Source organism: Dendrobium catenatum, unplaced genomic scaffold, assembly GCF_001605985.2.
Source record: "Dendrobium catenatum unplaced genomic scaffold, ASM160598v2 fragScaff_scaffold_627, whole genome shotgun sequence".
NCBI classification, from domain to species: Eukaryota; Viridiplantae; Streptophyta; class Magnoliopsida; order Asparagales; family Orchidaceae; genus Dendrobium; species Dendrobium catenatum.
In genome coordinates this window covers 773,232-785,242 of record NW_021319089.1, presented here as the reverse complement: position 1 = coordinate 785,242, position 12,011 = coordinate 773,232, and the positions used below count along the sequence as shown (strand labels likewise).

The following is a 12,011-nucleotide window of genomic DNA, read 5'->3' as shown; positions in this document are numbered from 1 at the left end:
TGAACAAACTTTACATCTAAGTTAAGGGTGGCAAAGATGAGGATGCTCAGGTGGATGAGTGGATTTACCCTTAGAGACAAGATATAAAATGAGCATATATGTGAAAAGTTTTAAGTAGCTCTAGTGGAAGATAAGTGATGTGAAACAATCTCATGCAAAAATGATTTTCTTAATGAAGTTTGCACATTTAGATTTAGAGGCAATAATAAGCAAGATCTTATGCGGAATTGAACGATAAAATAAATATTAAAGTGGTACCTAGATTTGGTTATCTCACATGCATAGAGGTTGAGATCATTAAATAGTCAACTAAGTCTTACTTTGCATACATGGATTGTTCCAACAATAAATTCCAATACTAACAATAAGATTAGTCTATGAAAGATCCCTCACACAACTCTTCTAATTACTAGGTCTTAGCGGAGAAGCATTAACATGATCGTCATGAATTTACTAGACCACAATTGAGAGTCACTACGAAGATAAAAGATCCGGGGGAAGAGTTTAACCAAAGGAAGTAGATTCGAGGCCCCGAGGTGATCGTTTAGGTGCTTGAGAGAGTGGGCAGCAACTTTCAGGGCTTGGGAACCTTCTGGTCGGCGATTGGAGGTCTTCTGGACGTCGAGACAATAGCAGGAAGCTGCTGGGCTTGCTGGACGCACTAGGGGTGACTGGATAGCCACTATGAGGGATTTGACATCAGTTTTGACTTCCCAGAATTCTGGACAGCAACCGGAATTGTCTGGACAGCAAATTCCTATTTTCAAATTCCTGGACAGCAGCAGTTTTTGGTCTTGGACAGACCCTGGACAGCACCCAATCAGGGTCAGCAAGGATTTGGCTTGCTCGTGGTGCTGCTGGACACTTTGGGCGGCAACTTGTGGCTTTCCGGGAGGCAGGACAGCGAGGTAAGTTGCTGGAAAAGGAAGGGACAGCATGCGGAAGTGAGGGAGGGAGGGTTAATTACCATTAGAGTGGCAATTAAAAAGGAGAGAGATAGGGAGAGGAAATTAAGGAGTAATTAATGCTAATTCAAATTCAAATTTTGAATTTGAATTGTCATTAATTGGGAGCATTAAGTGATTAATTGATTTAAATCTGAAATTAAATTTCAGATTTAAATTAATGGTTATTGGCTTAATTGGAGGGACGATTTTACGGAGTAATTAATGCTAATTCAAATTCAAATTTTGAATTTGAATTATCATTAATTGTGAGCCTCTCCTAATTAGGAAATTTCTTTATTCCAAGGAGGAAGAGAGGGGGTGGTGGGGGTTGGTGGGCGTCGGCCTAAGGGATGGCCGGCGGGTGAAGCTGGGCTGGCGGCCAGCCGTGGAGGCTGGGGAGGCTAAGGGAGGTGCCGGGCTGGAGCAAGGGGGGAGAAAACTGTGGAGAGGGATGGGTTAGGCCGGCGGTGGGTGGAGGGGAATGCCGTGGATGGTAGGGAAAAGAGAAGGGAGGAGGGAGAAACAACTAAAGAGAACACCTCCTCAAGAACTTACTAAGAGATCTTGGGATTTCACTCAAGAACTCACTAAGAGAACCTTAGAACTCACAAAGAGATCTCATGGAGGAAGAAAATATCATATTCATCATTAGCCCAAAATACAAGAAACTTAGCCTATAAATAGGCTTCGTGAGAAAGAAAATACGCAATGACTAAAATGCCCTTTGGGCTACAACAACACCTGACTCACCCCTAGGGGTAAAAAGGGAAAAGCAGAAATATAAATTAAACTAGTACATAAATGACAAAAATAAAATAAAATCCATATCATAGCCATTGATCTTCAGATGTCCTCATCAATAAGATTAGAGAGAGTCACCTTAGATTGTTTGGTCACATAAAACGTCGGCCTTCCAATGACCCGGTTAGGAAAGTAGAGATATTAGATTTGACTTGTATTAAGAAAGGTAGAGGTAGACCTACTTGGTTAGAAAATATTAGAAATATTCTTTATTTATTAGATTTAAACGAGAATTTGACTTTTAATAGGACACAATGGAGAGAAAAAGGATTCATGTAGCGGTCCCCACGTAACGGGACAAAGGCTTGATGTTTTTGTTGTAGGTTGAGAAATCATTATATGAGAGGGATTATAAGAGTAGCATCTGCTACATATAATATTTTTGAAAATTTAATAAAGTGGGTTTTCCATTTACATCAAATTGTAGAAGATGTATAATAAAAAAGAAAATTAATGTGGAAGGAGTATGAAATAAATGGGGTAGACCAAACGTATCATATATAAAAATTATTAAAAGATATTAAGAATGTTTGTGGAAAGTAAATTTAACACCATAAGTAACATTCATCAGGAGTGAGTAGAGAATGTGGATTCATAAAGGCATCCCTAAATAATTGGGAAAATAATAATGATCATTGATGATGATTCTAGAGATCCTTGACATTACAAAATTCCATAATATTTTATTTTATTTGACATATAATATTTTTTGATTTTGACATGTTCATTTGCTGTTTATAGTTTAATTTTTGAGAAAACGTTGAATTTTTCACTCTAACCTTCTGCTATCTTCTTCTGGAGTTTTGAGATGAAATCAAGTTTTGGATTTACACTGGGCGTATTGATTGTGTTGATCTTCATATTTATTGATATACATAAATTGCAGTTTACAAGCAGCTTACCTTCCTTTACCTGATGTACCAGTGATATTCAAGGGAAGACGATCCTATTTTATCCAAGAAAGCGCCATGTATGTACATCCATGATATAGTCTGCTGCAACAGCCCGTTTGTAACTTCAATCTTATTTAACTATATTGATTTTCAGGTATCAGTTATAAGTGATGGTTGCCAAGCTACAATTCCCATAATTGTTGGTCGATTGGGGATGTATGTTGAAGGATCAGTCTCTCCACCACTTGATGGTGTTAACATAAGAATAATAGCTGCTGGTGACAGCATCCATTCTCCTTTGCGTACTGGTGATTTGGCTTTGGTTACAGAGACGGGTGCTGATGGATCTTTTTCTGCCGGGCCTTTGTTTGACGATATACTTTACAATGTTGAAGCTTCCAAGGTTTGTATATCTTAAAATTGAAAACCAATGCGTATCATTTTCCCGTATTTGGATTTGTTACGTGCGCTAAATAAATGGAATCTATCCACATTGATCAGGGTTGCAACCTATTTATTCTGCCATTCTTTTTTTGTTAATAAGATCATTCTCATCTTCCCCCTTCCGTGCCAATGAACTACTAGGAAATTTTAGGCATGAACTTCCTCATTTGCAAATATCCCCATAACTTCTTTGATGAGATTGTTTGGTTTATTTTGTCACAGCAGGATCATGTTTATTCTGATATTCATTTTTTCTGTATTTAACTTAGTAATTTGTTTTTTTTTTAAACTTAAGTGAATGGTTTTTACTTTTTTTTTATCTGCAAAATATATGAGGAGAAGTTATAACTGATTTTAGGATTAAGATGCCCCTCTCTGTCTTATTATTTTATTTTCCATTTTTGCCATAGCAAAATGGGAGTATGATGATCTAATGTTTTTTTTTTTTTTGTTCTTTTGTTGCAGCCTGGTTACCATGTTAAACAAGTAGGGCCCAATTCATTTACTTGTCAGAAACTTGGTAAAATAGTAGTGAATGTTAATGATGGTGCAGGGACCGTTAGTTTATTCCCTTCTGTTCTATTGTCTTTGAGTGGTGAAGATGGATACAGGAACAACTCAGTTAGTGGTGCTGGAGGAACTTTCACCTTTGATAATTTATTTCCTGGAAGTTTCTATCTTCGTCCTTTGCTTAAGGTAGTCCCAAATCATATCCCAAGTAGTTGTAATTTAACTGTGATTGCCAAAATTTATTTGGCATGGACTTGTAGGTCATTGTATGCTAATGCTAAAGTTGTACATATTATCATTCCCTGCTATTTTGGATTCATTATGAGCATTAGAAATAGTTAAACTGCCTATTCAACTTTTTTTGGTATTTTTGTTCCAACTTTTCTAAAAGCAGACATTTTGGCATAAGCAAGTTTTATTGAGATAATCATCATGATGTAACTAAGGCCACATTTGAACTTGAGTTTCATCGTCAGTTTTAGTATTTTGATTAATGGGATCCTTATTAGTTTTATGGTGCGTTTGGGACGCCGTCTCTACTATTTCACGGTTTGAGACGTGCGCCTCCTTCTGTTTGGGATGTCCGTAGCCTGCTTTTCGTGGTTCTGAAATGCTAAAATGTCGAAATTATCATTCATCTTTTCAAGATATTACGCCACCTCAGCGTCGAACTCCTCCCCCTCCCGCCTCTCCTGTCATCTGCGAATCGATCTCGCTTAGGATCTTATGCATTGCCACCAGATCACCACGCTTGCCGCCAGATGCAGTCCGTATCGTTGTGCCGCCCCACTTGCCTCACGTACTTCTTGTTTCCCGCGCTCTCCATCTTCTTCCTTGAGTTAGATAGAACCAACGTCGGCGCTACCGCCGCCGTCGGCGACGACAACGACGATGATGCGTTAGTTCTCGAACTTTGAATCATCTACTTGACGTGGGAGATTCCTCTATCCTGCTTGTTTGCAGAGATTAATCACCCAAATCCGCTCAAAATTGAGGGGATCCAAATTTAGAAATTCATTTGAGAGAGTGGAGATTCCTAGGTGAAGTTCTCTCGTATGTGAAAATGTGATGTGAGGAAGGGAAAGAAGACGAGAAGGAGAGAGATGCTGGCGAGAGCTAAAGTGAGGAGGAACGTCCTACCCTTCATCTTGAGCAGTTAGGCCTTCTTCTATGTATCGGCTGAGCTTCTCACATATACGTCTGCAATTTGCTGAACACAATACCTCTCAAGAGTTCTTCAATTGCCTGCAACTCTCAAGAGTACTTCTGGTAATTCTTTTTTCCTTGCCTGTAATTTACTTGATAAAAAAATTGTCCTTTATAAATAGTAATTATCATACATATCTATCATATATTTTCTTAGTTTATTTTAAAATATGATATTACATTGTTTTAAAAAAATCAAGAGTTCATTTATATTTAAAATTCATAAAATATTTAGTTTTTAAAAATTAAGAGTTCATTTATATTTAATAAAAAAAATTCATGCTAATATATAGAAGGGTATCAAGGTAATTTGGTGTTATACAGCAGCAGTACAGCAGCTCGACAGTTATATTACCCAAACAAAATGTATTGATTTATATACAACAACTTCGCAACCTGCTTTACCGACAACTGAAGCCTTCCCAAACGAAGCCTTAGTGCTTGAAAATAAACGGTTGAGTATTCAGTGAAGCAGTTTTCTTGATGTGTCCTGATATTAATTATTTATGGTTTCATCTGTCGTTCTGCATCTCTGATTAAGATTAATTAAGAGTATTGTGGTTAGCTTAAGAAACAATGCATGTACCAAAAAATTAAGAAAACAAGAACAAAAACGGTGTTTACATGCATATACTATATTGGAGGATAGGCAATGGAAAGTGTATGGGTCTTGAGAAAGATTCTTTTTGAATTTATTTCTATGATTTTAAAATTATAAAAAGTAAAATATGTCATCCAAGAACTTCAAAATTTAAAATTCTTAGATGAGATATTGTCCCTCTTTACGAGTAAAAAAATGTCAAAGTAGAGCTAAACAATTATGTACAGTCAAAGTGTGGTGAAATTAATAGTCTTTTTTTTTTTTTTTTTTGAGGGATGGTATATTGGAATTGAAATATCATTATTATAGTCTTATCAAATCATTATGATGCACAGACACGGACACGGCGACACGACACGACACGACAGGACACGCGACACGGACTTTTTATTTAAAATATAGACACGGTTTTGGCGCTGACACGCTAAACTTTTTTTTATATAGCTATATATATTAATGTAATATCATATTGAAAATGTCAAACAATAAATGAATGACATGATAACTTGTCAGCTTATAATATAAATATTTAGTATAAAATATCTAGTACAACCACAAAAATATTAAGCAAAAATAATCACATACTACAACATCAAGCATTTAAGCTTCACTACAGGATTAGCTTTAGAGTTTGTTTTGCCTTTCAATATCATTCATCATTGAATATCACTACTTTCAACTCTGTCAACAAAAAGAAAGATTTTTAATGTGCAAAAAGAGAGGAGATGAAAATATTTTCATTGGCCAAAGAGAAATAAAAAATGAGAATATTCGATGAATTGGTATTAAATGCGGACGTTGATTTGGTGTGTGCGATATGAAATAAGAAATTTAATTAAAATCTCGCCAAATATAAAGAAATTATATTTTAAAAAATTTAAAAATATTTAAAGATACGCGGTCGGAACACGCGTGTCCCAATTGTTTTTAATATTTTTTTAATCGGACCACGTTTTCGCGTGTTTCCTTTCGACACGTGTCGGGGAGTGTCGGTACGAGTGTTCGTGTCGGACACGTGTCGGACAACTGCACGCCTCTTTTGAGAAGATGTCGTTGCATCATAAAATCATTATTTCCTCATTTGACATATATGCTTTTGATGTCAAAGGCAGTAAACAGCATTCCATGCTTACAAAAGCTAATCATCAGAATTTGTAAAGACAAAACAACAAATAGAAAAAATAATAATAATTAAGAAACTAATAATATATCTGAACGCTTATATGTATATTATTATAAAATTTGTACTAATAAAGGAATGTGGAGGAGAGAGGAAGTAGAAAAGTTGATGGGCCTTGACAAAGTTTTATTTTGAGAAGATGTTTTCTCCAACTTTTTAGAGCTAAGAATTTAGAGAGAAAAAAAATCTTCTAAAAGAATTTAAAAAATTGAAATTATTGGATGAGAGTTTTTGAGGATAACATTTTTAAATGAAGCCAAAAATGGTAGCCCAAAGTGGTGAAACTAATAAAGCTTTAATTTTTTCATAAGTGAATGGCATGAGAATCTGAATTGATCATTAAATGTTATTGATTTTTTCTTTATGTTGACTTATTTGGCTTTTGATATTAATAGATTATATAGATTTTCTATGTTTGTATTTAAGACTTTAGTTTGTAATGTGAAAAAGATCGAATTGCTCCTCTAATTTTTATTGAAAGGTCTACTGAATTGAGGTTATCTTTCAACTCTCAAGTATATTAAAGAAAGAAATAAATTGAGATTGAAGCTTCAAAAAAAAATTCAAAGGTATTCTTAAATATAATTAATTATTTTTTATGTTATTATTGTCTCATTCTAGAACTAATGAAATATTAACGGATATGGGATAAAGAAAAAAATATTTATGATTAAAAAGAGTTGATGATAACACTTTGACATAAATTATGAGGATTATTCTGAAGACAATAAAAGTGATGATGAGCTTGCATTGGGTCTTAATCATAAGAGCATGTTTTATTTTTAAGTGAGTTTATTTTGAATCTTGTGTTCCAGTAATGTTATCGTAGAACAAATCATCATGTTCATAATTGACTTAATATTTTATCATTTTTTGTCATTATTTATAATTTTAAATTACCTTATTTTTATTGCTTTGAGACTTATGCCTTGATCCGCCTCGAGGCTAAACCTTTGTTTATAGTTTTGAACTTATATTTCTTAATAAACAGTTTGTCCGTGATAGCACTCTTATTGCTTTTCAAATCTCAACCACAATTTTGTTTAGCTATTAATTAGGGCGTACCCTTGAAGCAACGTGTTGTATGGCTTGAATACAGTAACAAGTGTGCAAGTGTTGCTGCATCGGTGCCCGGGTGCAGTGTTAAATAGGCAAGAGTTCCCACATCAAGGATGGATGTGGGCAAAGAAGCTAGTCCATAAAACTAAAAAATATGAAATTAAAATTATGATAGGAACTTGGAATATAGGTTCCCTTACAGGAAAATTAATCGAATTAATAAATATTATGATTCATAGGAAGTTAAATATTTTGTGCATTCAGGAAACTAAATGGGTTGGAGAGAAGGCTAAGAAAATTGATAGTTTATGATTTAAACTTTAGTATTCGGGTAGGAGTCATACTAGAAATGGTGTAGGTGTTATTATAGAGAAGAGTTTGAAGGATAATGTTATAAAAATTAATATGATTGAAGATAGAATTATAGCTTTAAGGATTGTTATTGATGCTACGATTGTTAATATTATAAGTGCTTATGCTCCTCAAGTAGGTTTGGATATGAGTTCTAAATTAAATTTTTTAAATGACTTAGAAGAATTAACATAAAAGATACTTCTTGAATAAAGTTTTTATTGGAGGAGATTTAAATGAAAGTGTTGGTAGAGAGGTAGATGATTTTAAAAGCATTCATGGTGGCCATGGGTTTGAAACGACAAATGAATGTAGCAAGACCATATTAGATTTTTTTTAGCTTATGATTTTTTAATTGCTAATACTTTATTTAAGAAAAAGAATGAGTATCTCATCATTTATAAAAATGGATATAGTACAACTCAGATTGACTATTTTCTTATAAGAAAATTAGATCGTTTAGATTATAAAGTTATTTCGAGTGAAAATTTATGTATCCAATATTGATTATTAGTTTTGAGCTTTAAGACAAATGGGCAGAAAATAAAAAATAAAGTAAAACGATATTCTAGGATTAGATGGGGGCATCTATAGAATATTAACAGAAATATTTTTTAGAGTAAGATTTTGTCTGTGCATAAAAAAGTGGCTAATGATATTAAGAATATTGTAAAAGATATACTTGGAGTATTAAAGGGAAAAGCTCATAATAGTAAAAATAGTTTGTGATAGAATCCAATTGTGCAAGAAAAGATAAAAAATAAGAATATTTGTTATAAAAATTGGTTTAATTTTAAAAACTCTGATAATTGTGAAATATATAAAGAGGCTCGTAAAGAATCTAAGAAAGCTATATGTGATGCAAATACATTAGCTTTTAGTGATTTATATAATAGATTAAATATTAAGGAGGGAAAAAGATATATGTATTAGTTAGTCAAATAAAGAGATAAGAGTAGTTAGGATTTAGTTCAAGTGAAGGGTATTAAGGATGAAGATCAAAAAATATTTTTCTTAGAAGTTGATATTCAACAAAGGTGGATGAGATATTTTATTAAATTTTTTAATTATGATGCACTGACATGGACACGACAACACGGATACGACACGACACAAACACGTGACACATCAATTATTGAAAATATAGGACACGGACACGGTTGGACACGACGTTATAGTTTTTATATTTTAAAAATATTGTATAAAAATTAAATAAGTATAATTTTAAAATAATTTAGAAAAAATAAGTCTTTTAACTAGAATTTATGCTTAAAATGATTAATATTAGGATGCAAAGAGTCGAGCCTCCATGTCGTTTATCAGTCATCAAGAGAGGAGATGAAAATACCTTCTTTGCCAAAGAGAAATGAAAATAAGAATATTCGATGAATGGGGTATTATGTGCGAGCGATTTATTTGGTATTATAGATAGGAAATAAGAAATATAGTTTTTATATTTTAAATTAGTAAAAATTTTAAATACAAGAAGATATATTTAAAAAAAATTCATAACATATTTAAGATACGCATGTCGGACATGCGTGTCCAATTTGTATATAATATTTTTTAGTCGGACACATTTTCGGCATGTCCGACACGTGTCGGAGGAATGTCGAATGCGTATCTTGTCGGATATGTGTCGGATACTACACGCCTCTTTCAGGAGAAGTGTTGGACTGTCGGTGCATCATAGCTTTTTAATGAAGATTGTGAAAATAAAATTGACTGTAGTGACCTTAGCACCCTAAATGAAAATAATAATTTCTATTTTTATCGGCGTATTAGTAAAATCGAAATTTGAGAGGCTTTAAAGAAAATGAAGGGTGGAAAAGCTGTTGGACCTTATGATATTCCAATAGAGGTGTAGAAAGGCTTCAGAGATAAAGGAATTTCTTGGCTTACTAAATTTTTTAATACTGTTTTAAAGACTAAAACGATGCCAGCGAGTGGAGAATGAGTGTGTTAATTCCTATTTTTAAGAATAAAGGTGATGCACAAAATTGTGCAAATTATAGAGGAATTAAGTTAATGTGTCATACTTTAAAACTATGGGAGCGAGTTATGGAGCATAGGTGCGGCGTGATATTAATGTTTCTCAAAATCAATTTGGATTCATGCCGGGTAGGTCGACTATGGAAGCCATACATTTATTAAGAGGTTTGATGGAGAAATATAGAGAAAGTAAAGAGGATCTACATATGATATTTATTGATTTAGAAAAAGCATATGATAAAGTTCCAAGAGAAGTGCTATGGAGAGTTCTTGAAAAGAAAGGAGTTAATAACGGTTATACTCAAATCATTAAAGATATGTAAGCATGAGCTATTACTTTTGTTCATACACAAGGTGGTTTGACCAAGTATTTCCCTATTTCGGTTGGGTTACATCAAGGATCAGCCTTAAGCTCATATCTTTTTACTTTAGTCATGGATGTTCTCACTATACATCTGTAAGAGGATGTACCTTGGTGTATGTTTTTTGCTGATGATATTTTTCTTGTTGATAAGACTAGAGAGGGAGTTGAAGGTAAACTTGAATTATGGAGGTCGACCTTAGAGTCTAAAGGTTTTCGCTTGAGTAGATCTAAAACATAATATATGGAGTGTAATTTTAGTAATAATAGATCTAGTGGTGGGATTACGACTTTGTGCGATCAAGTCATTAATAAGAGTACACGTTTTAGATATCTTGGATCTATTGTTCAGAGCGATGGTGAAATAGATGGGGATATTATTAGCATAATTCAAGTTGGATGGTTGAAGTGGAGGAATGCATCGGGCTTGTTATGTGATAGAAATGTACCCCTCAAACTTAAGGGAAAATTCTATAAGATGGTAGTGAGACCTGCAATGCTTTATGGTGTCGAATGTTGGCCATTAAAAGAGAAGCATAATACTAAGTTAAGTGTGGCAGAGATGAGAATGCTCAGGTGGATGAGTGGCTTTACCCTTAGAGATAGGATACGAAATGAGCATATACGTGAAAAGGTTGGAGTAGCTCCAGTAGAAGATAAAATTAGAGAGAGTCGCCTTAGATGGTTTGGTCACATAAAATGGCGGCCTTCCGATGACCCAGTTAAGAGAGTAGAGGTATTAGATTTGACTTATGTTAAGAAAGGTAGGGGTAGACCTAAAAAGACTTGGTTAGAAAATATTAGGAATGACCTTTCTTTATTAGATTTAAACGAGAATTTGACTTTTAATAGGACACAATGGAGAAAAAAGATTCATGTAGCCGACCCCACGTCGTGGGATAAAGGCTTCATGTTGTTGTTGTTGTGAACACGATTTCATTTTTATAAATACTTCTGGGCATTTCCATGGACTAGAACGGTAGGAGGCTTTGCTAAGGAAAGGATCTCCTCTCCAAAAAAAATCTGAATGCAAGCCTAGGAGAGGCCTTGGGAAATTTCAGCCTTGATGGTGAAGAGTCTTGGCTAGAGAAATTTGCTGGAATCCTTTGAACAGCAGCTTTAACAGCAAATCGTGGTCTTCCAAAGTGCTGGACAGCAACAAACTGCTGCGGGGATCTCTGGACAGCAGCTTTGGCAGCAGGGACAGCAGTTTTAATCTTCCAAACAGCAGATGTGAGGCTAGCAATGGCTGGGTTGCATGGGCAACGGCTGAAACTTCAACTACAGTTTTAGGAAGAAGAGGCTCAGATTTTGGAGTCTAAACCTGAGAAAAACTTCAGGTTTCTATGGTGAGAGGCAAGTGGAATTGAGAGGAATTCAAGCCTTGAGTCAAGCCCAGGATTGACGTGATAGAGAGGGAGTTTAAGAGGGAAATAAGGAGGGAGGGGCGGCGGGATAGGCAGAAAAATATCTGGGGGATTTCTATTTCTAAATCATTGCATTGATTTAGGAAATAGAAAAAGGAAATAAGGTTTAGGAAAATCGGTTAAGAGCAACGTGGGGGATTTGGAAATAGTTTCCAAGGCAGTAAGGGGAGAATAGGAAATAAATAATAACTCAAGCCTCATATGGATGAGAGGGGTCCGGCGCATCCATAGGGCTCAGT

At 34.5% G+C, this 12,011-nt stretch overlaps 1 protein-coding gene across 1 annotated transcript in view; it reads left to right on the top strand.

Annotated features, from left to right (window-relative positions):
* Positions 1-12,011, top strand: part of LOC110112669 (nodal modulator 1) — a gene marked incomplete in the record, with an annotated part of 84,119 nt that overhangs the window by 57,678 nt on the left and 14,430 nt on the right. Inside the window, 3 exon segments of the mRNA XM_020844969.2 lie at positions 2,673-2,718; positions 2,796-3,044; positions 3,551-3,781. Coding sequence (XP_020700628.1) covers positions 2,673-2,718; positions 2,796-3,044; positions 3,551-3,781 — 526 coding nt within the window.